The sequence below is a fragment of the Vespula pensylvanica genome, chromosome 9 (genome assembly GCF_014466175.1).
Source record: "Vespula pensylvanica isolate Volc-1 chromosome 9, ASM1446617v1, whole genome shotgun sequence".
NCBI lineage: Eukaryota > Metazoa > Arthropoda > Insecta > Hymenoptera > Vespidae > Vespula > Vespula pensylvanica.
Genome location: NC_057693.1, coordinates 4,952,145 through 4,979,980, shown reverse-complemented (window position 1 = coordinate 4,979,980; position 27,836 = coordinate 4,952,145). Strand labels below are relative to the sequence as shown.

The 27,836-nt window shown below is 33.0% G+C and overlaps 4 protein-coding genes across 11 annotated transcripts in view; 2 read left to right on the top strand and 2 right to left on the bottom strand.

Annotated features, from left to right (window-relative positions):
- Positions 1-9,323: 9,323 nt before the first annotated feature.
- LOC122631632 (nucleoside diphosphate kinase 7) lies at positions 9,324-12,176 on the bottom strand. Its single transcript, XM_043817569.1, has 10 exons — positions 11,932-12,176; positions 11,685-11,841; positions 11,442-11,608; positions 11,207-11,365; positions 10,929-11,136; positions 10,736-10,856; positions 10,534-10,658; positions 10,332-10,445; positions 10,159-10,266; positions 9,324-10,085 (listed from the first exon to the last, which is right to left on the bottom strand). Exons 2-10 carry the CDS (start codon positions 11,799-11,801, stop codon positions 10,050-10,052), a joined length of 1,155 nt encoding a protein of 384 aa, XP_043673504.1. The 5' UTR covers positions 11,802-11,841; positions 11,932-12,176; the 3' UTR covers positions 9,324-10,049.
- A 35-nt stretch (positions 12,177-12,211) lies between these two features.
- On the top strand, positions 12,212-19,076 carry LOC122631608 (eIF-2-alpha kinase GCN2). Of its 3 annotated transcripts, none has more exons than XR_006327741.1 (14): positions 12,212-12,605; positions 12,692-12,861; positions 12,923-13,184; positions 13,271-13,822; positions 13,970-14,344; positions 14,417-14,956; positions 15,084-15,247; positions 15,306-15,739; positions 15,811-16,087; positions 16,176-16,695; positions 16,753-17,235; positions 17,308-17,919; positions 17,990-18,203; positions 18,302-18,430. XR_006327741.1 is itself a non-coding variant. In XM_043817521.1 (14 exons), exons 1-13 carry the CDS (start codon positions 12,549-12,551, stop codon positions 18,426-18,428), a joined length of 4,857 nt encoding a protein of 1,618 aa, XP_043673456.1. In that variant the 5' UTR covers positions 12,213-12,548; the 3' UTR covers positions 18,429-18,430; positions 18,992-19,076. The 3 variants fall into 3 exon arrangements, 2 of the variants coding, with proteins under 2 accessions (XP_043673456.1, XP_043673457.1); XM_043817521.1 differs by adding an exon at positions 18,992-19,076 and having other exon boundaries at positions 12,213-12,605; positions 17,308-18,203; XM_043817522.1 differs by adding an exon at positions 18,992-19,076 and having other exon boundaries at positions 12,214-12,622; positions 17,308-18,203.
- LOC122631634 (proteasome inhibitor PI31 subunit) lies at positions 19,060-20,551 on the top strand. The gene is made up of 5 exons (XM_043817572.1): positions 19,060-19,270; positions 19,451-19,600; positions 19,671-19,936; positions 20,006-20,164; positions 20,248-20,551. The coding sequence occupies exons 1-5, from the start codon at positions 19,121-19,123 to the stop codon at positions 20,375-20,377; spliced, it is 855 nt and encodes a 284-aa protein (XP_043673507.1). The 5' UTR covers positions 19,060-19,120; the 3' UTR covers positions 20,378-20,551.
- Positions 20,552-23,353: 2,802 nt separating this feature from the next.
- Positions 23,354-27,836, bottom strand: part of LOC122631639 (protein tyrosine phosphatase type IVA 1) — a 39,850-nt gene continuing 35,367 nt past the window's right edge. For 3 of the 6 annotated variants that reach the window (XM_043817580.1, XM_043817581.1, XM_043817582.1), the window contains exons 2-6: positions 25,607-26,019; positions 24,871-25,447; positions 24,651-24,782; positions 24,350-24,516; positions 23,354-24,255 (exon numbers count right to left, since the gene is read on the bottom strand). In XM_043817580.1, coding sequence (XP_043673515.1) covers positions 24,144-24,255; positions 24,350-24,516; positions 24,651-24,782; positions 24,871-24,987 — 528 coding nt within the window. In that variant the 5' untranslated portion in view covers positions 24,988-25,447; positions 25,607-26,019 and the 3' untranslated portion in view covers positions 23,354-24,143. The remainder of the gene's footprint in view (positions 24,256-24,349; positions 24,517-24,650; positions 24,783-24,870; positions 25,448-25,606; positions 26,020-27,836) is intronic. The other 3 variants (XM_043817584.1, XM_043817583.1, XM_043817585.1) reach the window with 1 other exon arrangement.

Sequence of the window (27,836 nt, the reverse complement as noted above, 5' to 3'; positions counted from 1 at the left end):
TAACAGTTCATGAATAAATTAACGAATAATCTTATATCTCAATTCGATCGAGTTGTGTTATCATTCTCAATAATCGAGCCTCCTTTCGTAATCTGCGTATGAATCGACATGAATGATTATTTATAGCATAAATTTAGACGAGATAAATGTATTGTCAGAACGAAGACATTTCGAACGATTCGTAATGACATTATTTACGACAATATCAACTTGTAAACGAGTATTCAAATCAATGCAATCGTGTCTATACTACGGTTCAATGTAACAGTGCTAACTGAGGAGCTACACGAGCGTATCGATAAAAAAAAAAAAAAAAAACTCTTTTGTCATTCTTCTTATCCTAACAAATTTTTCTCTCGTATTTACAAAGTTCAACAGAACGCGTCAATCATGATAACACGCTTTAATCCAATTAAAATACTTGTCCACGATTAATTATACCAACGTCGTATTTCAACTCTAATACGTTTTTATTACAATCAAAGACGAAGTAAAGAGTGATACTCAACTCGAATAAATACGTTTTTATTAAAATCAAAGATGAATGAAAGGATGATAAAACTCGAGTACTTGACCGACTAACGACTGAAATCTAACTGAGAAGAAAACGGAAGGCATTTGATGTCGATGCCGTTTGCTTCCATGAGTTGGGCGTGTCAAAAAGGAGAATTACGTTTAATTTCACAGTGGACAAATGTCAAAGAGAGTAGAAGTATGTTTGTTAATCATTAACAGACTGGTGTCAACGTACCAGCAACGAATACGAACGTTACCTAACGTTGTTCTTACATGTATATGTACATATATATATATATATATATATACCTAAATGCAATAAAAAAATAAAAATAAAAAAAATAGACACCAAATGAAGTTCGTTGTTCGATCTAAAATTCGACAACAAATCGAACCGTCGAGTATTTTTTTAAATCTTTCTTCAGATAAAAATGTTTCAGATAAAAATTTTCAACAAGATTTCTTCGCCGATAAAACGATTAGATGTAAAGTGAAAAAATCAGTTTCAAGAATTCCGTAATACCAGGATCTTTTCGTTTAATTGTTAACCTTCGATCAACGAATTCTATCAATGATATATTTCACAAACGCCGACCCTGATAAAGTACGCCGTAATTCAATAGAAATGTCACGACTTTTACATAACGGTTTTACAATACATGACACATCGTTCCATGATACTTCCGTTCGTCCCAACGATAAACCATTGCCCTTCTTTAAACCGATCACCAAGTATAGTATTCGAATGATCAAGATTTTCCTTCATTCTTAATTTATATTCAGCGAGGGTAACGATCGAACAGACCGAGTAACAAATTTTCTAGGATTTTGATCACCTTCATCCGTGTAAGGAAAAAAGAAAGAAGCAAAAGAAAAAAAAATAACGAATCACCCGTAAAAGCGTTCATCGAACGCTTAACCAACCTTCGAGTCATGGACAAAAACGATTCTCGATACTTATCCCACATAATAAAATAGTACACTCTTTCTCATCTTTAATTCATCGTACGAATCGATTCCGTCGTTGGAAGTGATCCGTAACAAGGAGCGAAAAACGCGAAGGAAAATAATTTTCGAAAGTTGTACGGAGATAAAAACGACCAATAGAATTTTTCTTTTAACGGAAGAATAAAATAACTCACCTATCTGTAGCTTTTTAAAAGCGTCCAAAGTTCGAAGTAATCGTATCGCTCTTGTGTATATAATATCGTCAAATAATCGATTTCTTACTAATCGTTTTATCGGCCAACGTGTTTACCGAATTTCTAATTCCGCTAAGGTCTAATCAATTTTAAGAGACGACTAATTTGAAAAAGCGAATAGTAAAACCTTGTTTTATTTTTTCCTTCCTTCTTTCTTTCTTTTCTTTTTCTCTTTATCTCTATAGCTTTGATTCAATTGCCTCAAATGCCAAAATAATAATTTAACGAGTAACGAAGACGAAATAACTTGGCCGATAATTAAAATGTCATTAGTTCTAGCTGCAATTTAACCCGCGTCATTCTCTTCGGACAATATCGCGAAAAAAGATCGATCCAATCAGACGGATTAAATGACACCGAAATAATTTCTTGCGTTCTTTTTATCCCTCCCCTCTCACCCCTCCCCTCCCCCCTCCTCGTCCCTCACTCGCTCCCCATCCATCCGTTCTTCTCTTCTCTCGTGCGATGGACAATATAAAACGTTGATACGATCTACAACAATTTTCGATTCTACTACGTAGAATGTGGATCACGTGCAGGGAAGCATGCCGCAATGCAATCGTTGTTCACGCTTATCACGTATTTATTTTTTCTCTTTTTTCTTTTTCCTTTTTTCATTCTTTCTCAATTTTTTTTTTTTAATAATTTTTCTACGATGCACGAACGCAATTCGAAAAATTACGTAAATATCCTTTGTATTTTTCATGACGATGCTGACAAAACTAATGGGAAAGAAAAATAATATCGCTGCTAATTATGCATCTCACTAATGTTAAATAATGGACAATCCTGTGGTATCGGTAATTTATATGTAAAAAAAAAAAAAAAAAAAAAAAAAAAAATAAAGAACAAAAGGAAAAGAAAAATCTATGCACGATCTTCTCCTGTATTTAACATTTTAATGCTTCCTGAACTGTAAGTCACGCCGGTGATAATTGAAATCTCCAGTGGTGTAAATACTTGCAAAACTGCGATTGCAAACAAAGAGAAAAAAAAAAAAGAGAAAGAATAAAACAAACAACAAAAGCTACAGGAGAATAGATTTTCTGATTCTCTCTCTCTCTCTCTCTCTCTCTCTCTCTCTCTCTCTCTCTCTCTCTCTCTCTCTCTCTCTTGCATTATTTTGTACAGTCACTCGCATAGTTTTGCTTGTTTTGCAAGAAAATCTCGAGAAGGAAGAGGAGAAGAAGAAAAAGAAAAAAAAGATGACGGCTCTTCTGGCGTCGTGTCGCGCGCATGTCCGAAGGATCACGGTGAATTACGAGACGCGAATACGGTAATTACCACGAATTGCTGGCACCGTCGACGTTCAGCGTTGGCCCATTACAAATGTAATTGCATAACTCGTGCGCGCGAGCGGACCTTGCGAACGTAAGGCGAGTACTAAGTACCTTCTTCCTTCAATGTTTTCTGACAGCTCCAGGATCGTTCTTTTTTTCTCTTTTTCTTCTTTTTTTCCTCTTTTATTTTTTATTCTTATTATCTCTTTCTTCGTCTCCATGATACCCAGATAATCGAGAAAAGAATTTCGTAAAATAATAATTTCTTATTTACGTCATCTCAAGAGAGATTATTTTTTTCTTCTTTTATTTTGTTCTTTTCCCTTCCTCCTTCTAAATTCTAATTATTCAAAATTTTACTCCTCGTCGTACAGACGTTTATCGAATAACATTTCTGAATATTTTTATAGGATTAATTTTGAAAGTTATAGAAATTCTAATGCGTAACGTGAAAATTTGATAACTAGCGATCGACTTTATAGGACAAAGTCAACGTCAAAGTACCTTGTGATCGAAAGCTTAGTAGAAGACGCGCCGTACATACTTACGGACGACGTATAAGGTTGATAGACACTGGTTTTCTACCGGTAATGAGAGTTTACGATCGTAGAATGCTAAATACTTATTTCCTTCGTGTTAGAGTATGAGGTTAGAAGCCATAATGTATCTAGGAACTACATAGATTCTCGCAAAGGACAAAGGTAGAACTTGAAAAAGACAGGAAAAAGAACAAAAAATTATCTAATCCGGAGTTATCGATCGTTCGATCGATCGGTCTTTCGAAGTGTTGATGAAAATAAAAAAGAAAGACGAATAAAAAAAAAAGAAGAGAAAAAAATATATATTTCAACATCGGTGCACCGTATAACGTGAAATCAAAAGAACATTGACTAGGCGAATTTCACGCTTCACGATCACAGTTAAACGCTCTCGATCCAACGATCGATTCATTTCCGTCGTTGATGCAACGCGAAGAATCACGGATATGCCTTTTGTATCGTTATGACCCTTGATCTATCTTCTATGTGACAGTATTTTCTATAATGAAATTTATTTGTTTTTCTCTCTCTCTCTCTCTCTATCCATCTATCTATCTATCTCTCTCTTAAACACGTTTGTTATAAGTTAATATATTTCACAATTATTTGAAACTCTATTGGCTTGTTAAACGGTAAGATGAGATCAGGCAACAAGACGAGATCTTCTTGAAAGGTTACATGACGATTTATTTGTCACGTGAGAACACACTTACACAGATACGCATACATACGTGAAAGTTACTCTTTGATATTTCGAAGGAACTCATCGTGATTGATTAATGGACGTTTAAGAACTCATTATTTATACGATGATTGTGTCTAAAGAGAAGAAGAAAAATTACAAAAAAGAAATTGAAAAAATAATTAGAAGCAAACGATCGAATGAATCGATTATTAATACGTTCGAACGATCAGCGATTGTCCTCAGTATCGTACATCGACGTCAACGAAAGTTATTTAATAGTTATAAGGAAGTGAAATAATCCATTATAACGGATTGCACGTTCTTCGTTCAAGGCTCGAACACGTAACGCTAATTAAATGAGGGTCACTGATAGCAACTTCATTTTATACAATCTTCCTTTATATATTCCAGTATACGTCAATATCAAGGAAAAAATTGTAAATTAATTTTATTCGTTCCTCAGATCATCGAAATGCTTTAGCGAACTATTTAATAGATTCAAAGATTTTATTCCTGTGTCCCATCAAACGAGAGGGAGAGAGAATAAAATCGTGAATGTCTATTGCGAAAGTTCACAATAGAAGGTTCGTTCAAGTATCTACGTTCTTTGAATAATTCTGTTTAAAGTTACGCGATGTAATGTATACATGTATGTACCATGGTCCTTGTCTGTCTTGAGAAAAGAAGCTCTCTTAAATGTCAGAAGAACGAAGGACAAGAAAGACCGTGGCGCGAATTACGTTTACTTTGTCGTAGAAAGGATGACTGTGATCATTGCTATATCTTTTTATTGACTATGATCCATCGTTATATCTTTCTATTACTTTTGCATGTTAAAAGAAAAGGATTTGATTTGCGATCGATCGAACAAACACCTTTCGCTTTCTCGCGTTCGATCGACGAGTATGATCGAAGGACGATAAAAATATACTCGGGCTCTATCGAAATCAAGTAGTAAGTAAATAAGTAGGTATCTTCGTACAAGATGAAGTTGCAAAATGGAAGAGTATAGAAAGAGAGAGAGGTAGAGATTCGTGGAACGAATCGTGTAACGGAGAATAGGATATAGAATATATCTATATGTATGTACATAACATATGTACATATATCTCTTCTTAGAATGGGCCACCTCAATTATCCATTTTGTCCGATTACGTTCGAAGCTCTCCGTGTAGCGGATGTTATCGAGACATAGAAAGTCGTAACTGGGTGAACCAGCTGTTATTTACAAGACTTATTATTGAGTATGATGAAAATATTAGAGAAAGTAAGATGGACGCCGACAAACTTCGCGAATTTTTATATTTCGTCTTTGTGCTTGGAAAAAGAAAAAAAAAAAAAGGAAACGAAAGTACGATTGAGAAAAATTAAGAATGATAATGTATGAGAGAGTTAAAGTAAATTATTGAAATAATATAAAATAAATATATATGTATGCGTATATAATTTATATATCGTTTGAGATCGTAGAACTTGTACTATATCATTATAATTACTCGAACTAAAAAGAGTACGCACATCCGAGGAGCCGAGCTAACAAATTGGGGTTAATCTCGAGCGAACTTTAATCGTGACACTGTCACGTTACTCCCCGTCAAATGTCAAATGTCAAATTATCATTTAATGAAATAAAGTGATTTAATAATATCAAAGAAATCTACAAAATATCAAATATATCTTTCCAAGGATGACGAGTTATAATAAGATCGTAGATAATTAGAAAACTATATACCCATCAAGGTTGTATCTTCTCGCGAGATTTTTTCTTTCTTTCATTCTTTTTTCTTTTTTTCTTTTTACCAGTAATACGATTCATCTCGATGATCGCGTGCCTTCTTCGATCTTTCATAACGATCCAAAGCTATTAATTTTACATCGATCGGGATAATTGTCGGGTGCAATAATAATTGACACGATTATTTTTTCCATCATTTATCATAAAAGATTGTTTTAACAATGATCGTTTCAAGTGCACGTTTATGCGTTCATTAACTTCAAACGTTCGTTCCTCGCTTAATTTATACCTCGTTAAATCAACGTGATTGCTTCTCTATTTTATAAGAAACGTATATATAAGTCGAATAAATATCGCGGACGGATAAATTCCTATGAGATTATATCTTATTAACGGTCTTTATTTCTAACAAATCACGAAAGCTAAGCGTATCGAGTACGAAGTTTTGCGTAACGCAAAAGAGATCGAATTTCAGCTCAAACACGTTCTACGACTTCGTCCGCGTGTATCGTACATTACTAACGTTAGATGCGTTTCAAAACTATACCTACAGATATTCTCTCTACCATCGAACAATGGAATTCGAAATAAACATTTATATAAAACGAAGATAAACAAAAAATGACGATATTAAGATCGTTGGGAATGCGGATGAAGGAGTGGATTGACCGATAATTCCTTTTCTTTCTTCCTTTCTTTTCTTTTTTCCTTCCATTTCCTTTTTTTTCTTTTTTTCTTTCGAACCGGTCGAGAAACAATTCTTTTCAATCTATCGATCGCATTTTCCCCGTTGTTTGGAAATGATAAAAACGATGATTTATCCGTCCTTAGATACTCTTCCCCTATTCTTTCCGTCGTACTTTTTAATAAGATAAAAAAAGGAACATTCATCAATACTTTTTATCTCTTTCTCCAATAATAGAAAAGTACGAGCGATATATACGAGTCATATGAAATCTATGCAAATTTATTCGCGTTAACAGTAAGCAGATATTTAACGTAAAAAAAAAAAAAAAAGGGGGGAAAGAAAAAGAAAAAGAAAAAATTTGTAATAAAAGGATACAAAAAAGAAGGCGAAAAAAAAAATTGAGGAAAAAAAACAAAAAGATACAAAAAACGCGCTTACACGTGTCGATGCAATCGATTTTTCTCGAATATATTGCCATGATCGAGCGTTCGCTTAGGTAAAAGTCATCCAAGATATCGGACATTCGACGTTGCTTTCACTATGCCGCTAGTCGAGTACGATACGAACGAGACAAACTAGCAAATCGGGTCAAGTGCATCGGGGCCGTTGATTGTTAGCGTGTCTATCCAAAGGAGAGACTCCTCTCTCTCGGTTCAGTCTTTCTAGAGTGCGTTCGAAGAGGAACTCGCAAATTATGCGCTCGACGAGTCCTCAAGAGAATGCGCGCGAGCTTTGAAAGAATATTTTACAATACGAGCGCATACATGTACACAGAACGCACGCACGCACACACAAACGGAACGAGGATGAAAATCCATCGCCGTCTTTGCACTTTCCATTAGAATCTTTTTACGAAGGAAAAAAAAAAGAAAAAGGAACAAAAAAAGGACACTGTTTCTCGACCGTGAATTATGTTGATTGCAAAATTTCAAAAGAAAAAAAATAAAGAAAAAAGAGATCGTACGATTTCACTTTTACGATGTCCATAGCGTTCCTAAGAGAAACGTAGGCACCAAAAGAATTTTTATATGTTTCTCTCTCTCTCTCTCTCTCTCTCTCTCTCTCTCTCTCTTTCTTTCTTTCTTTTTCTTCTTCTTCTTTTACTACTACTATTATTATTATTCGTCAGAAATAAAGTATCTATAGCGTCAAAAGGTAAAAGTTGATTCGATACGGGGAAAGGGAAAGGAACCGTATATCCTCGAATCCCCTTTAATCCGATCACGATGTATTTATATTATTCGTGAATGTAATATATAATATGAAAGTAGCATCGACTTGTATTATACAGGTCACTTTCATACGAATAATTGTTTATAAATTGCACTATACTCTCTCTCTTTTTTTCTTTTTTAAAATCTCCTCATAAATTTTGACATATAATGCATATTCGTAGTAATCAATACATTCATAAATAAGATCCAGATTCTTACGTTTACGAATGATTTAATATCAGAAAAAAACTTGCAGGTGTTTTATCATTAAAATTATTTATCGTCGAAGAAACATCAAATTAAAGTAGTAATAATTATTCTTATCTCGATGTCGACCTTCATTCGCATATGCGCTATATCTTTTTCAAAATTATTCAATGAAATTACGTTGCACTCGAAGAATCAAATTTGTGCACTTGTTCCCTCTATTAACGATGACGTACTCGTTCATGATTTACGCCGAACGAATTCACAAAAGGAACTTGCGAATTACTTTAGATCGAAAGACGGATGTCATAAAAAGTGGACGCGTTAGGGTTGCCTCGGCAAATTACCGATAATTTGTCACGCGCGAGAATTGTTGAACTCTCTCTCTCTCTCTCTCTCTCTCCTTTCGTCTTTCTCTTTATATCAATCAAATTGTTTTCAAAACTTTTGGAAAATATATATGTATATTATTTGTTTATATAATCGATAATTCGAATAATTTATTAATTGTAATAATTAGCTTACCTTCAACGTATTCCATAAAGTTCATTCACGTGCTGTAATATTTCGCGTTGAAATAAAACAGATCGTTGATATTTCTTACAAATAAATTCGATACTGAGATCCTTCCAAGATGGATATACGAGGATTGTAAAGTCCTTATTAAAAAAAAATATATATATATATATATTACTTCAAATTGTTGAAGTAGTAATTAATTAAAAAAAAGATCGATATGATCGATGCCACGTAATCCACTACGAAGATCGTGTTCTCGATCAACTATAGAACTTGTCGTAAAAGTTCTGTTATTTTTTCTTTTTTGTTTTCTTTTCTTTCTTTTTCTTTTTTTTTTTTTCTTCAGAAATAAGTATGCGATTACGTTCGAGTATACTCGTGTGTCCGCACAACGCGATGTCGTGCAGGCTACTGAGCTCTCCGATCGCGCTATGCCAACACCGGCTCGAAAACACGTATTCTAATAAATCGAAGCTCGTGTGATCGTTGTTTATCGTAAATATAATATATAAAATTTATTTTACGAAATGAATTGTTCTTGGATAAGTAGTTTTATTTATTTATTTATTTATTAATTTTTATTTATATTTTTTTTTTCATTAATTTCTTTTATTTTTTCATTCGTTCATAAGTGACTCTCGTTAAAATAATATATCTCTAACATCGAAAATATTCAGTTTTGTGTAACGTTTTTATCGTTACACAAATGTGATGGTGCCAAGCGATAAATTTACTAGCTAAAGAATAAAACTATCAATTTATAAGCACCGATTAAAATATCCATAAATATAATATAAAATCGTACATTTACGCGATTCGTTTGATTTGTTTCGTATTATTCTTGTTTTGCGTTTGAATGGAAAAATTTGTAAATCAAGCATTAAAATAGCGATCGTCGATAGAAACAATGTAAGAAAGTAATCGACCATTTAACGACCTAAGCAAATTATAAGAGGAAGTAAATCGATAAAAAGAAATGGCGAGATTAAGAGAGCTTGTCGCATAACTCGGCTGAAAGATAAACTTTTACTATAGGATTTCATTGGAATCTATTTATATACACGTCGGTTTTCTTAGATGTTAGAAACCTCTTATATATTGCAATGATCGATTACCACATGAATCGGAATAATAGGCGTTTCATGCGAAACTGGAAAAGTAAACTTTTTTATAGAAAACGACCGAGTTGAGATTTCTACGGCATTGACGTTCCGCACGATAAAAGGTAATGTTACGCAAGTTTAATCTAGGTAGAAAAATTTCCAAAGAAATATTCTGAGGATTCGTATTATCCATCTTTTCTACGCCAGATAATTTTGCATGTTTTCATTACGTAAAACGAGACTCTTGACGTTTCAAGTTTTATTATAAAAAAAAAAAAGTAGTAAAATAATTTGTCGTTCAATCCTTCCTCGATAAAAGAAGAAAAAAATGATCGTTGTTCGATAGCCGTAATTATAACGTTCACATCTCATCAAGAATCTTGAAAAAATATTCGACCTAAAGAATATTTACAAAAATTAATTGAAAACAGATATTCCACGATCTTAAATAATTCGTAAACTTGATTTACCTCTAAAGGTCCATCCTCTGGTAAATCTGAACAATGGACAGCATTTTGTACTTTGGTATTTCCATACTTTGCTCTTAAGGTATTTGGTCTTATCTGACGAGCAATGTCCTAGAAAACGAGAAAATAAAATTGTGAGGTGCGTTTTTTCGGAAGAATAAAATAAAAGTATTTACCGGATCCATCGGACCACATAATTTTCTAAAGTCTGTATGTATATCACAATTTTCATCCTTATGAGTTATCTCCATCGCGATGCAAGGTCCAGACTGTAACTCACCCACCATAGCCTATTTTAAATATCAGATTATTAGATTATCATATTTAACATAAAAAAAAAAAAAACTCGTATTATCAATTAGTCAATCCAAAACTTACTCCATAGTCCGTAAGTACTCCTTTATAAACTTCCAAAAATTCTTCTGCGTTAACTGAGTCTACATGAAATTGTTGAATTGCAGAGATCGTATAACCAGCTTTCTGGATGTCTTCAATAATGTGACCTACACGATATTCATGCAACATAATTAAAGTAACCAATATATAATTTGATAATTGTCTAAGACAAATTATTGATTACCTATAAGTTTTTGTTGTATCGCATGCGGTTTAATAATGCAGCATGTACAATTTTTTAATGTTGCAGTATTGTCAGGCCCTTTCTTCTTGCTTTTTTGATCAGGAAAGAAAAAGGATAATTCCTGAAACAAATAAGCTAAATCAATTTAAATTTGAAATCTGTAACATATCTCTTGCTTTTAAAAAAAATGTACATTCTCTGCTGCATCTGAATTCTCAGAACCATGAATGGCATTCTGAATATTGTCCTTTCCATAACATGCTCTTAAAGAAGACGGTGCCGTCTTACGAGCTTCGCTGCTATCTTCTGGGCCTATTAATTTCAGCCATTGTGCAACGGCGTCATCTCCTAAGAGTTCCAGTGCTAAGACAGGTTCAGATGTAAGAAAATTTATAATGAATCTGTATAAGAAAAAATATATATATATATACGCAGAAAGCATAAATTATACCTAACAGATATATTACTTACGGCAACTGAGTTGATTCTTTTCCTTTACAAAATTCTGTTGCTTGCTCTTTGGTAAGTTTTACCATCTTAATATTTGCAACATGAAAATTGTGAGCTATAATTCTTTTTAATATTTCACCCATTTTATCCATCACATCCGGTTTTATAATTGCGAAAGTTCTGAAATTTTAAAGAAGAATTAACGATTATAAATTCCTAAATCTAAGCGATATATTCTAACGATATAAACTCTCACTTCTGTGTTATTGTTTGCAATTTACTCTTTGTATTCTTATCGGCAAAGTCAATAATTTTTATGTTCCTTGAATATATCGTTATAATTGCTCCAATATAAAAATCTTCTGCTTTAATACCATCGCATTTGGTTCTTCTTAAAAATGTTTTCCTCGTCTTTAAATCAAACTGTAATATTTCCATACATTGTACGAAGATATTTACGTTGCATACAATGAAAGTACATATAAATTATAAAACATACCAATTCTACAGTGTTGTCTACTGGATAATAATATAAATAAAACTTTTTCAAAATACAAGCAATCTTGTCGTACCATTCTGCTTCAAAAATATACCGTTCTGTATAGTCCATCGACATTGCTGTTAAATTACAATCAAACGGCAGAGTTGTTATATACCTTAAATTTTAAAACATACAAATATATGTTTTAAATCAGCTGTGTGTAAGGACATTTTCTAATAACATCTAAATATATCTAAATACATACTTTTAACTATATAACATTAACTCTAGAACACATAGAACGTTTGACAGTTTCTATGACGATAAACATTTTATTGATGAAACCAAATTTCACATAAAATGGTTAAGAGATATGACAATCTGTAAACACATTGTTAAACATCGATGATAAATTGTTAATGAATTTTGTCTCGAATTCGAAAAACAACAGGGAACGTGAATCAGAGCTATACTAGCGAATCTATCGACAATAATGGACGTTAACAAGAATAGTTTCTTATATATATGTTGACGGCGCGAATACGATGAATACAGTATGATCTAGTAGAAAAGTATTGAAAGATGCGGGACTTTACGTCCGTTCTTTCGTTTATAAGGTTTCAATGAAATATATAAAGTGCATGTAAAAAAGAATAATTTTACAATAATTTTATATATAAGAAATACTCTAACAAAACTATCGACAGTTCTCACTATACAATAAAATGCTAGTATGCTGGAATTACTGGATCGTAAGGTTAAGATTTCGGTGATCCAGGAATGTTCCATAAGAAACTGTATTAAACTAAAGTGAATTTTGTCGTCACTTTTAATTAATACGGTATAACAGTGCTTAAAATGCATAAATAATATTTTTTCAAAATGTCTCATGTTGAGTCATGCAAAGATCGTCAGGATAATGAAATGGAAGCTTTAAAAGTATAGTTTTTTTTGTTGCGTGTATATTTGATTGTGTTTACATTTTTTTCTTTTTTGATATTAATTAACAAATCGAATATTCGCAGTCTATATTTGGTGATGAATTGTGTGATTTGAGAAAAAGTAAAACAAAAAAAAAATGGCAACCATTAGATATTTTAATAACTTTAACACCACAAAAAGGAATGTCTGGTCCAGCTCAAATTTATGCACAAATAGATTTACATATCACCTGCGGAGAGAAGTATCCTGACATGTAAGTTAACAAACTCTTCCAATTCTTTTCTACAAATATATTCAACTGCAAATGATTTTAGAGTACCCACTATAGAATTAAAAAATAGCCAAGGTCTGTCAAATCAGCAGGTAGGAGTTTTATATTCAGAACTTGAATATTTAGCCCGTCAATTAAGCGGCGAAGTTATGATTTTTGAACTTGCTCAGCACGTTCAAAAATATCTACATGAACATAATAAGCCAAGTTATAGCAGTTTTTATGAAGAAATGATATCTAGACATCAAGAAAAAATACAGTATGAAATGCAGGAGAGACAACTTAAGGAGGATAAAGAGAGACAGGTTATTATTATACTCCAATTATATATTATGTATATGATAGTTTTATTATTGCTATTATTTAATCTACCATTACTTGATAAAATAAGGTATTACAAGATGAAATTCAGAAACGTCAAGAAGCATTGAAAGCTGAGATGCGTAATCGTAGAGATCTGGCTAGAAAATCCATTGAATCGGATATAGTTTCTCAAACTTTACCGTCGTCTCCGCATGAAAGAATAAGAACGTATTCTAGACGTAGATGCATGAGTACATCTGAAAGCTCAGAAGGTTCTCTATGCGAGCACAGAGGTACAAAACTTCTCCACTTTGATAATAGTAAAGGAGAAAGACAAGTTCATAGAGGAAAATGTTTGGGACATAGTTCTAAGGGATCTATTGTATACGCCGGTTTGGATATGACATCTGGTGAATTACTAGCGGTTACAGAGTGGACATTAAAATATGGTCTACAAAATGAAAAGCAAGGAATACGTGACACCGCAGATTTACAATACGCTATGAAACAAATAGGTAGTCTCGAGCAAGAACTTAATCATTTACATAAATTGCATCATCCAAATTTAGTGCATTATTTAAATATGCGATATCTGCAGGATAACAATAATATTGTCATTTATATACTTCAAGAATTTGTGGTATGTATTTGTATATGTATATTGGATTTATATTATGTACATGTTACAATGTATTATTTTAAACAATTTATATATATATATATATATATATATATATATATATATGAAATAAACATTTAATAAAATATGTATATTTCACAAAAATAGGTTGGTACGACGTGTGCATTTTTTCTTATGGAAAACATTTCGATCGATATAGATATACTCAGGCATTTGGCTTCTGGAATTCTCTCGGCATTGCAGTACCTTCATGAGAATAATGTTGTACATAGGGATTTGCGCGATACAAGTGTTTTTATAGATCATACTGGTGTCATAAAACTAGCAGATTATTCATTAGATAAGAGATTATCAGATATATATCGCACTAGTTCTTTAGCTAAAGTAGAGCATGATTTTCCAACGATTCAAGGTAGAAGCGGTAAAAAGGCAGATATATACCGATTCGGTATATTGGTGCTTTCTTTATTGAAAGGAACTATAGTGTCCGAAAAGGACGTCGATTTAGCAATAATTTTACAGGTATTTTAAATTAATATTTATATATACGAGCTATGGAGATACTCTGATATTAAATATTATTCTATTTTTCAGCCTCACTTGAAAGACTTCATTTCGAAATGCCTTATCAGCGATGAAAGAATGCGTTGGTCCGCGGAACAGCTTCAACAACACAGTTTCATTAAAACACCCCTTGATCGTGGCTTGTCTCCTCCTAAACTTAAAAATAATAATGAACAAAAATGCGATGAACCTGAAGAGCCAGACTGTGACATTCAACTTTATCTACCAACATTGGGTGGACAATCGCGCATACAAAATGAATTTGAGATATTGAAGTGGCTGGGAAAAGGAGCTTTTGGAGATGTTTTGAAAGTTAGAAATAAATTAGACGGAGGCGTATACGCCATCAAGCGAATCGAATTGAATCCGAAAAACCGTCAATTAAATCGAAAGATCACACGCGAAGTAAAATTACTTTCGCGTATGAATCACGAAAATGTCGTTCGTTATTATAACTCATGGATCGAAAGTGCTACCTTAGATGATTCGCTGCAGCATAACGAATTAACGTCAGTGGCCGCTTCTTCGTTAAATACAAGCAACAATCAGGCCAAATTAGATATAGTTAACGTAAATATATTATTAATGATGTCATCAATAAAATCGAATCAAATAATATGTAGCGATTGTTCTATAATATATTTATACCGGTGTCTACTCTTCTTGTCTTGTAAAAATATCTGACGTGAAATTTTAGCATCTGGGAAGTGAAGATATAGAAAGACTTGCGCCACCTTTACATGATGTTGAATGGAATATATCTTATGAATCTGTAGCAAGTGCAGCTAATACAGCTGATAGTGACAATGACAATACAGATGCATCCTGTGATTCTGATAGCGACGAAGATAGTTCATTTTTGTGAGTAATTTAACGAATTATTTCAGAAACGTTTTAACTCGTAACGAATGTATTTTAGGATGAGAACATTCCTTCGAATTGATTCTTCGGATAGTATAGAATTTGAAAAGGATGGCATTTCTCAAACTACTCCTGATAATTCTGATAATCACGAAAAAATTAACGTCAATATTATTAATACTTCGGTGATAAAAGAGATACAATTTATGTATATACAAATGGAATTTTGTGAGAAAAGCACGTTGAGAACTGCAATTGATAATGGATTGTACGAAGACGAAGAACGAGTATGGAGATTGTTTAGAGAAATTGTTGAAGGTCTCGCGCATATACATCAGCAGGGTATGATACATAGAGATCTAAAGCCTGTTAATATTTTTTTGGACAGTAATGATCATGTTAAAATCGGAGATTTTGGTCTTGCTACAACTAACATATTGTCATTAGCGCAGACTGTTGATACCGATAAAGAAACTGATAAGGTAGAGAAAGGTACGATTTTTAATATTCTCTAAATTTATTATTATAATTAGTTAATATGAAATGCATTATTTCTTACCCAGGTACAAGTTATGACGTAGACGAATTAGGATCTTTAACAGGTCAAGTAGGTACAGCTCTGTACGTAGCACCGGAACTTTCTGCAAAGGCTGCAAAGGCTATTTACAACCAAAAAGTAGATATTTATAGTTTGGGTATTATACTTTTTGAAATGTGTTACAAACCTCTTAAAACTGGAATGGAGAGAGTAAAGGTATTGCTAAATTTAAGATCAAAAGATGTTATTTTGCCCTCTGACGTATCGGAAGCTGATATGCCTCATCAAGTACATATTTTTCGGTAATAACTCGAACAATATTTTATTTCGATACTGCTAAATATTTTTAAAAAGATATACAACTAAAAATCTTTGCTTTGTTATTCGTAGGTGGCTATTAAATCACGATCCTAGTCAACGGCCGACGGCACAAGAATTACTTTCATCGGATTATTTACCTCCTCCGCAATTAGAGGAGACCGAACTTCAAGAAATGGTGCGACATACGTTATCCAATACTCAAAGCAAAGCATACAAATATTTGGTCGCTTCTTGCTTCACGCAAGAAGTAACGCCAGCGGAAGATATCACATACGACATGAATTTACCTGCTAGGGGAATTGCAAATCTCATTTCATCGAAAAGACTGTATTTACAAGAGAACGTGAAAGCTAAAGTCATTGAAATATTTCAAAGACACGGTGGTATATATTTAGCAACTCCACTTTTAATGCCAAAGTCTAACCAGCATAATAATTTTATTGACGCGAGTGTAAAACTTATGACACGAACCGGAAGTATTGTTTCGATTCCACACGACCTAAGAGCTCCGTTTGCCAGATACGTCGCGTGGAATAATATTTCTCATCTCCGGAGATACGCGATAGAACGTGTTTTCAGAGAGAAGAAGGTAAATAATCGTAATTCGTTAGAGAATTATGTAATTTCATTAACCGTCCCATTCTAGGTTCGTGGATTTCATCCGAGGGAATTGTACGAATGTGCTTTTGATATAATAAGTCCTATGGCGAATAACTTAATGGCAGAGGCCGAACTAATATTTATAGCTTGGGAAATTTTCAATGAAATTCCGCAGTTAAGAGAACGTAATTTTACGATACGTTTAAACCATACGTTTTTATTACAAGCTGTATTGATGTATTGCGGTATAGAACGTGAAAAGTATCAAGATATTTATTCGATATTGTGCGATGCACGTGACGGTAAATTTTCAAAGTTTCAAGTACAAACACATTTAATTAGCTTATGTCTCACGGACCAAGCAATGGAAACACTTTTCAATTTATTTGAAACTGAGAGTTCCGTTGCCAAGATTACCAGTATTCTAAGAACAATAACAAGAAGAAAAGGTGATGCTGCGGGACTGGCAAAGGAAGGTTTACACGATATAGAAATAGTGATCGCCAATATAGAAGCTTTAGGTGTTAAGGTAATAAATCAGTTAGAAGAAACTACCATTGGATTGTTCATTCTTAAACAAATTTTTTGTCAAACCTTTTAGTGGCCAGTTACGGTTGTTCCATTGTTGGTTCATAACGTGCAGCAGCACAGCGGTGTCATATATCAAATTACGTGCGAAGTAAAACGTAGACGAAGAAGAGGTGGACAAGACGTTATCGCTGCTGGTGGTCGTTATGATAAAATGTTAATGTCCTTTAGACAAATATTGGAACGTACCGGAATGACTAACAAAGAAACTAAACAGTATGGCGTTGGAATCAGTATATCGCTGGACAAGTTAGTTTGTGCAGTCGATGAAATGTCGGAAAGTATTTGCGCAGAAAATAAATTTGGTATTGATATAGCTATCTATTGCGATGGATGTCCAAGGAGAGAAAAGGAAATGGCTAATGTACTTCGCGAACTATGGTCAATGGGAATAAGAACTACTATATTAGATACAAATACGGTAGAAGAAGTATTGGAATATTGTCAAGAACATTCTATAACTCAAATAATATTGTTAAAGAACAATGAAAAAGGCTATTTGAGAGTACAGACATGGGAAAGGGATAGGTTTCAAGAAAGAAAAATTGGCATTCAAGATATTGCCGATTTTCTTCAACGACAGACTGAAAATCCATTACCAATTTTGAATAGATCTGAAAGTAAAGTTAGTGCGAATGATGTTACAGCTTCATCTAATAATTCAACGAATATCAATATAACCTTTATTCTATCAGAGAGAGACAAACTTTCTGGCAGTGCAAGACGCAGTTTCAAAAATACTATGCTTGCTCAGATGTCATCCTATTTACAGAGGATATCTCATAAAGTTCCTATAGAGATTTTTGCGGTCTTCCTAGAAATGACAGTAATACGAACGATAACCAGTTTTTTGGAGATAGATGAAGAGGAACAAGACTTTCATAAAAGCATTCAGATTGTAATCGATAAGTAAGTTATTTATATATTCTAATCTTTGACTGAGCATTTTATATATATATATACATATATATGGGAATATTTTTGTTATTTCACTATTTCATTTCTAGACACGCTAGACATAAGAAATATATCAAAGAAATCTGTGAAGAAATGAGAGAACTACGCAGCGAGAAGTTGCGTCCAGTTCTAATATTGTACAGTCTTCTGGATAATCGATATATGACTCTAATATGAACGTTTGTATACATAAATATAAAAAATATAAAAATATATTTTCATAATTATTCTAAAAATGAGTAATATATTTACGTCGACCCAATATATTCACCTTCAAAAGTTCTATAATCGAATCAACCTGTTATGAAAATAAGATAATCTCGCGAATTATTAGCGAATGTACCGTAGTACTTATCATTGATTGATCCGAAACGCACCAATGAGATTCTTTGTTTTTATTTTAATACAACCAGGCGCAAGCGCTGTAACATGTATTTCGGTACTCTGTTGATCGTAGAATTTCACTATTGAATCGTTTGAACTATAAATTAATTTTTAAAAATGAAAGAATTTTGATTACCGACAAAACAGATATATAAAAGCATACTCGCAGTGAGCTAAACGTTGCCGTCAACCTATTAAAGAAACAAAACTTTTAATACAAAAACTCATTTTTTACTATTTTTCCTTCTAAATTCCATGCAATATCCGACTGAATAATCTTTTTTTAAGGTTAAAAAAGTAAAATTAAAATATAAAAGAAATTTTTAAAAATATTCTTAATTTTTTCGTATCCATAGGTTAGAAATACTTTTGACTCTTCAAATTGCGCATAAACTCAAGATACGTAAAATAACCGTTATATGACTAACGATCAGGGGATTGTAATTTAAAACAGTAAAAGTGAACTGTCATTACATAGCTGAAGGATGGCTGGTAATACAAAATCTGTGTTTGGTTTCGAATTGTTACAAAAATTGGTTGACAATGATATTTGTAAAAAGGAAGATGTTATTATTTTATTCGTACACTGGTATATCATAAAATGTGGCTTTAAATGTTTGGGTTATGGAGATTCCGTAAGTAATCAAAACAGTACACTTCTATATAAAAAAAAGAAAAAATTTAAACGTTTTTTGATTATTGCACAATATTGTACCATAATGTAACCTTTAATATATTCAATATGCATTATTCGTCTACGTAATACCTGCTATATTGCATCGTCGAGAGTAACACTTATTTATTTAATATACTAGAAATTATTTGATCCGTCTGAAAGTGGTTCAGAATTGCTTCCAGAGAGATGGAATAGAGGACCTAACTATACGTTACGTTACTTGATAGATGGCAAATTATTTCTTTTGTATGGAATAAAATCTGATGAAGATATACTCATTAATTTATTGGTAATATGAAAACATGTGTTAAAATGTATTTTTTTTCACAGACACTATTCTAATAAGATACTTTTTTCAGAGAATAGATAATAACAATATAGCAAATGTACAATTTCCTATAGCACAAACTGTCGATGAGCTTCATGGTCCTTTAGAAGCGTTAATACCTTCGTATCTAGCAGTTATGCATACGGTTCGTAAAGAACTTTTGGAACCTATATTTCCTATCGATAGCGTAGACACATCTACGCAAACGTCAACTTCTGAACGCCAACCTAGAGACGTTCCGCCAGAACCATTAAGGGTTGATCCACCTCAAAGACCTTTGAGCGTTTCGCAACCTTGGTAATATTTATTCGAGCTATCTAAATATTCTTTGCAAGTTTCGACGTGTAATTTTTTATATCGTTAAAGGAATCCTGAGGCAGACATAAGAAGGGTAGGTTCAGCAGATTTAGATCCGCTTGGAAGAGGTAGAGGTGGCGGAATGATATACGATCCATTTTCTCGTGTACCATGGATTATGGATCCAAGAGGAATCGGTGGTTTAGGAGTACCTGGGAGATTACCACAGTATGCTTAAGAGATATACTTTGAATTATGCATTGTTTTTTTCTCTCTTTAATAATTACTTGAGCATAAAAATATTTGTTTAGCGGAGCTGTCCCACCTGGAGCAAGATTTGATATTTTCGGACCACCCGATTTAAACGTAGTACCACGGCGACCACAAAATCCTGACAACGACGAATTGCCGCCTCCAGGATACAATGATATGTTTATGTAAAAAAAAGGAAACCAAGTATAAAATTATATTAATCGAAAGTTTTGTTGAATGTTATTCCGTTTTTTCATTAAATAATGTCTTATAATATCTTTATATCCGTCAATTCGTATACTTTTGTTAATAATAATGACAAGTGATGCAAATATATTATTTTAGAATGTTGATTGTAAACTATGTTCCAATGTCATGTAATAATTTTTATAACCTTATATCTTAGCGTGTAGAAACATTTTATTTAGCATCTTGTCAGATTCTGAAAATAATCATGAAATATTCTTTCCTCACAAAACGTCTTCTGTTCTTTTTTATTTCATTACTGATGTTTACAATATAACAAAACGATTTCTTAATTAGTTTAATCAATGTCAATAATATAGTGACAGATAGTAAATTACATTAACAAATTAAATATATAATAATATTAATTCTTGTTTAAATTGCGCTAACTCGTTAAATTTATTATTTCTTGCTTAATCGATTTGAAGGGAGTGACTGTTCTTATTTCATTACGTCTGTTCAAAATAGAGGATTTCTTTGTTACCTAAGTTCTTCCTGTTCTGGGTATTCACATTGAATGAAATTTATTTAAAAATGAAGCATATTGATCATTACACAAATATGATTTACGGTCACCATCATGAAATGGTAACTATAAAAAGATTTACAGATAATTACATTACTATGTCTTTACATGAGTAAGACAAATGTTTAGAAGCGATTCGATTCATTTCTTCGAGTGCTGCGATTCTTAATATTCTGTGAGTACTCATTAATTAGGATCGTCCTTATTTATTTCTTTTCACTCTACCTGCCAGCAACTTTCGCAAGCGTCAAAAATTATTGGCAGATAAGTTAAAGAAAAAAAAAAGAAGTAGAAATTAAGATCGGTAATATTCTCCAACTCCTTGGTGCTTATAGATGAAATAAATTTTCTTTATATTAAACTTAATTTAGATATATTTATAAACTCTTTTAAAATTCGATTTATTCCCTCTTTCTACATATACATATATATATATATATATACAGAAATGTGTGTATACGTATATATATATATTATATATTTATATATATATTATATATATATACATTATATATTTATATATATATTATATATATATATTTCTTCTTTACACAATGTTAATGCAATATTTATGAAAAATGAGATCGCAATAAGTCCAATTGAATTTCCCTTCTATTTTTACTCTCTCCCGTGCAAAAAAGTGTATCACAGATAAAAATCTATAATGAATCTTTTTCGTTACTTCTCTGACGAAGTAATACCGCGAAGAAGTGAATCGACGTATAAAACTAAAATCAAAATAATACAAATTTGAGAGAGATGGTAACTTTTTCAAAAAGAAAAGAAAAAAAAAGAAAGAAAGAAAGAAAGAAAGAAAGAAAGAAAAAATATCAGGTATACCTAATTATTTTTAAAATATTGGTATTCTATTTCGCTTGCAAAGAGCACGCTTAAAATAATGTCATTATTATGTAAATTACGGTAATTTAACAAAGATCGATCGAATAGTGGAATCAATATGAATCAACTTCGGATTTAAAGGTTGAATATTTGTTACTTTACGAATATCCCTCGTTCCATCCTCTGGTAAAAAATATTGCAGTTTTTCAATCTTACAAAACAGGAGGTGTACCAGATTAACATTCCATTTAAAGTCCGTGATCATGGTGAATGCACAGCATAATATTGTACATACATACATACTTACATACATACATACATACCTGCATGCATACTTAGATGCAAAAAACAATTACAAAATTTGTATTTATTTTTAAAGATTAACAGGCAACTTTAGCAGTCGTTTATGAATGAAAACTTATAAGAACGGTCAATGACAAAAATGCCAATGGTCGTTATTAACTTATTGGTAGCTTAAGCATGGAACGAGCAATAAGGCGAATATAGGACGCGTCATTTTTAAAAAAGATGTACATTCGCGACTGATCGACGGACTAACGAAATGATCTAATTATTACATTCATTATTATTTTAGGAGTGAAATTTTTCTAATCTTTTGAACACAGTTTAGTGTGGCGTGTAGTGACATCGACAATTCTATCAAATTTGCTGAAGAAGAATTAGAAAAATGTGTTACTTAACGCATATATGACCTCTAAAATTTGTCGAACGGAGGCTGCTGTAAAAGTTTTGATAAAATTGTCGTTGCGCTACGATAAGTGATATACAGCTTTGGATGAAATACTTCGCATTGGTTTCACAATATTTGCCGTTCAAGTTAACGCAGATTCCAAGTCCAATAAGAGTTAAGAACACCCACCAATTAGGCATTCCATTGGAAATGCAACGCAATGTCTCTTGTTATTAATTACCGTAATTATATAATCTAGTGTTCACGAACGGTCGAGATATCCTCTCTCTTACATTATATATTGTACAGATTAGGCATTTTCTCCACAATGGTGATGGGTACATTAAAGTACGTACATGGGAACATTGCGTCTTTACAGTTTCGCAAAATATATTGCAAGAATCGCGCTTTATGAGCTTCAAACACTTTATATTTTACAGCTATAAACATTTTTCTTTCTTTCTTTCTGTCTTTCTTCTTTTTTTCTTTTTTTCTTTTTTTAATATCGAGATAATGTAAGTACTCGTTATAAGAATAAAGTGCGATCGCTTTTTAGAATTTACTGCTGTAGTTAGCTTGCTTTTCATGATCTTCTCGTGTAAGTCAAATAAGGTAGAAACAATACCGTTAGCGCAAGTACCACACCTTGTCGATATATGCCTTATGCGTTTTTCTTTTATAGTATATGATTATTTCATTATTAATATCGTAGAAGAGAAGACTCTCTTTTTGTTAAATAAATCAATTATATGATTCATCATCTCGTGTTTGCAAAGTGCGATACTTTATTTCTCCCTAAACAACAATAAAAAAAAAGAATCTTTCACGTAAATGTTTTCTTTTCCCATTGAAGCAAGTTGAGTCAAATGATTTCTTTTTTTGTTTAATATTAAACAGATATATACACGGTGCTATGCTTTATTCATCTCGAAAAAATCTTATGCGCCATTCGTATTGCACTAAATTCCTCTGGAAGCTGCATTTCACAGCTTTGCATAATCTCAACGCGAAAGGAACCATGTTCATCAGAGATCGATCGGTTAAACGATAAGCATCCGATACAATCGCATGCTAAAATATCTCATCGATCGTCTAACGTGATGTTGTACTACTATGTAAGTCTGTGGATTGGCCTCCAGAACTCTCTAACAAAATAGATCGATAGATATTCCGAAGATATAAAGCAAAAGAAAATTTCTGACATATATTTCATATAATATACAATTTAATGCGATTTCAAATTTGACAAGCGGTGTAAATGTATTTCAGCATTCGGTAATACTCGTTCTTTTATGTTAGAGTTAGAGTTCTTACAATATAAACGCTTATTTTGTCCTATGGAATTCAATATGGGTTAAGTATCAAAAATAAATATACAACTTTCGTAAATGAAAAGTGCCACGATTTAAAGCACCTGAATTACTCTCTCGATTGCTTATTTTAGACACGTGGGATGGTACAAACATCGCCATTGGCAATGATTCATTGTTTGGTTGCATTTCCACTGGTAGGCCATTTGACAGAGTCGGTACAATGTCACTTGTTATCAGGCGCGGAAACCCATACAATTAGATATACCAATTATGAATTAGTAAGTTCATTTTAAAAAGATCGTTTCTTTTCTTCTTCTTTTTTTTATTTCATTTATTTATTTATTGGATGCAGCAAGAATTCTTCTGTCCATTTTTGAGCTTCAATCGTGATTTGGGACGATACTTTTCAAGGTAGGCCAGTTGCTTTGCGTTTATAGCGCCTCGCCTTTTTCTAAAACAAACAAACAAAATATTCGAACGATAGGTTGAACGATCAACTCGATTTTTATAAAATATTTCATTTGATAACAACTTGGAGATCGTACTCTCTAATCAAAGCAACAGCATCTTCGTATTTAAGACCCAATTCGATGAGAGCAAGAGCAACTAATACGGGCGCTCTACCGAGCCCTGCAACACAGTGTACTGCTACGCAAGCATCAGGTGTTTCACGGAATCGATTTTTTAGTAACTCGAACCACTCATCGACTACCTGTAATTATAACATTGTTAATAACACGATTAAACATTCATAAATATAAATGAATAAATAAATGATGTATATATATATATATATATATATATATATATATATATATATATATATGGATTGATTTATTTAATGACCTCGTTTGGTGGAAACGTCCCGTCGTCAAATACCAAATCTATGACATTGATTCCTTCTGTCTTAAGTTCTTCCACTTTGTACGTTGGTTCACAGACTCTCACTACTTCTTTCACATTGTGCTTTTTCAGTTCCTAAGAGAAAAGAGAACAAAGTCGTTATATTATTCTTTTTGTTCGTTATATTATTCATTTTAATATATACGTATAAATGGGGTCTTACTTGAATAAAAGTATGAATTGTCTGATCATTGGGCCGATCAGTAATGAGGAACTTCATGTTTTTGTATTCAATCTCGGCGGGCGCCGGCCTGATATCCTTTACCCTCATGTTGCTCATTTCCTCTTACAACTACAAGTGTTTTATATCTTTTTCCTTCTCTTTTTCTACGAGATAACTTTTAAAATTTCCTTTATTCTTTTTCCCTTGCCCGGGTGACTTTATACGACGCTCAATTTACGATTCTTACTTTTTCTTTTCTTATTTTTCTTGTTTCTTTGTTTGTTTCCCTTTTTGTCGAATCTTTTGCAAATGTGCCACACTATGCGAAGCTGGGCTGAATTTAACAACTTAGCCCATAGATGTCAGTCTTATAAAGTTGTTTTTTTTTTTCATTTAACTAATCGAATACTTTGTTAATTTTTTACAGAGGACAGAACAGTGGGTTTACATGTAGACCTTGGGAAGGGTAGCTGAGCGCGAATTTCGCCGAAGGGGTGAGGACTACGTTACATTAGGCGGTGTTGATATGCGATTTATTCCCACCTGGGATCTCTTCGACTACTATTCGGAAGATTATCTGAAAAGATAAAGAGAGAAAATGAAAAAAAAAAAAAAAAAAAAAGAAAGATAAATTACAAAATAAAATATATCTGGCGTTTTAAAAATACAATATCTAAGATTAAAACTCCGATCTAACGTATACATACATACATCGATATTTTATATATTATTTTACCTATTTGGCAATAAGTGCTCCTGGATCAGGCGCGATCGGTGACTATGGCGTTTGCATTTATTAATGTAAATTAACAATTGTTCCTATTAAATTCTTCTACGTTTTGCGTGATGACTAGCTGATTTTCTTTTCTCTAACAACACTCTCCGATGATGATCCAAATATTTCTGATACTTTGATCTTCCCACGATGGTCCTCTCTCTCTCTCTCTCTCTCTCTCTCTCTCTCTCTCTCTCTCTCTCTCTCTCACACTCACTCTCTCACTCTCTTTCCTTCGCTCCACGCTTCAATGATACCTGATGGTAGGTGTTATCACGATGCTTGGACGTATCTCTCTATTTGTGTTGAGCCTGGCAGTACTCTGCGCTATCCAGCTGAAACTCCATGTATGTGAGGATGCACTCACTAGGAAACTGTAACAAAAAAAAAAACAGAACATTTACATTTAATGGATGAATCGATAACGAAGTAATTTTCTATAGAAAATTTATTTGACATCGAGAGAAAGAGTGAGAATGAAAAAAAGAGAGAGAGAGAGAGACAGAGAGAAATAGATTATGTTAATAACTTTTTTCCTTATATACATTCTCTCCTTTCGTATCTAAGATTCGATTTTCGCGAACGATCTCGAAACGTTACAAGAGAGGAATCGTTCGATCCCTTAAGAAGTAACACGGTTAAAAGCACCGAGGTTACCCTTTTAACTTTAGGCCCTCGTTACTTTACCAACGTCCAAGTTAAAGTTTTGCGCTCGTGCCAAAGAAAATAGAGGATTTAGCCAGAGAGTGTCTACACGGTCGAGAGATAGTGTCTCGTCCTGGCTTCCGTCGTTTAACCCTCTGGCTTCTTCTACGTCTTTGTGGTCCAATGATCGTCGATAGGAATGTCTAGGTCAATATTACTCGAAATCGAACTGGTAAGGGTACAGGGGTAATTCGATTGGTAAAATAAAACAACAAAGTCTGACTCCACCACTGATGAAAGAAACAAATAATTCGCGAAACGATTATTAAACCATACGATTATTACAAAGATCATTTTTCAAATCTGTCATTTAATGAGAACGTACAATCGTAACTGTGGGATAAGCTAAGGAGAAGGAGGAAGAAGGAATCTTTGCTCGGGGTTGACGTTGATCGACCCGAAATATCCATCTTGGAAGCAGCTACTTAGAAATTCGACTCCGTCGTCGTTGTCGTCGTCGACTAGACGAACAAATATTAGACATCGATCTTGTACCCGTCGAAGAAACGTTCGTTGCACGTTCTTTCGGTTATAAAGTCTTTGCGAAATCTCTATTTACGTAACACAACGACAACGACGACGACGTTGACGACGTCAAACCGACATAGAAGCGAAACCGGACGACAAGATAGAGAAAAGATGCGCATCGATCCTAAAGAACGAATAAGAAAAAGATGAACAGAGAGAGAGATAGAGAGAGAGAGAGAGAGAGAGAAAGAAAGAGAGAGAGAGAAAGAAAGAGAAATAAAAAAAGCAGCGAGAAAGAGCGAAGAGGAATATAAACTGTCGGTTGGTCGGTTGATTGGATGGTCGGTCGCTTCGAACGAATCGGAATAACCAAAATAATTGGCATGTGCTGGATGCCACCAATGGAAATAGCTTTTTCGTCGCAAGAATCTTTTCCCAAGGGCAAACAAAATTTATATGTTGTGCGAAAGTCCAACCACGCACGTACTTCACGTTTTCCTGAGACGAACATTGACCGGTGATATAAAAAATTTAATGAAACGCATATACATTGTCGGAGTATAATAGATATTGTTAACGAAGGTAAAGTTTCCTTTTTCTCTTCTTTTTTTTTTCTTTTTTTAAATTAATTATTTATAATATCGAATATAATATAAGAATAATATTACGATCGTTTAAAAGATCCTTAAGAGAGAATTAACAAGAATGTTTTTGCGAATCATCTTCAATTCGCCGCGTTAAAAGGGATCGACCATATCTCGTTGACCCAATGAAAGAAATTTCGCGATCGAAGTTCATCTTTCTAATTCTCTTTCTCTCTCTTCTCATATATAAATTCTCTTATATATACATATATTATATAATATTGCTTAATTATTATTAATATTATAATTATAATTATTGTTATATAATATCTTTTACACGCGTGTCCCAAAATGTACGTTCGTCGAGTTCCGTCGAAGTTTCATCGACGAGGAAAAAGAGAGAAAGGAAAGAAAAAAAAAAAAAAAAAAAAAGA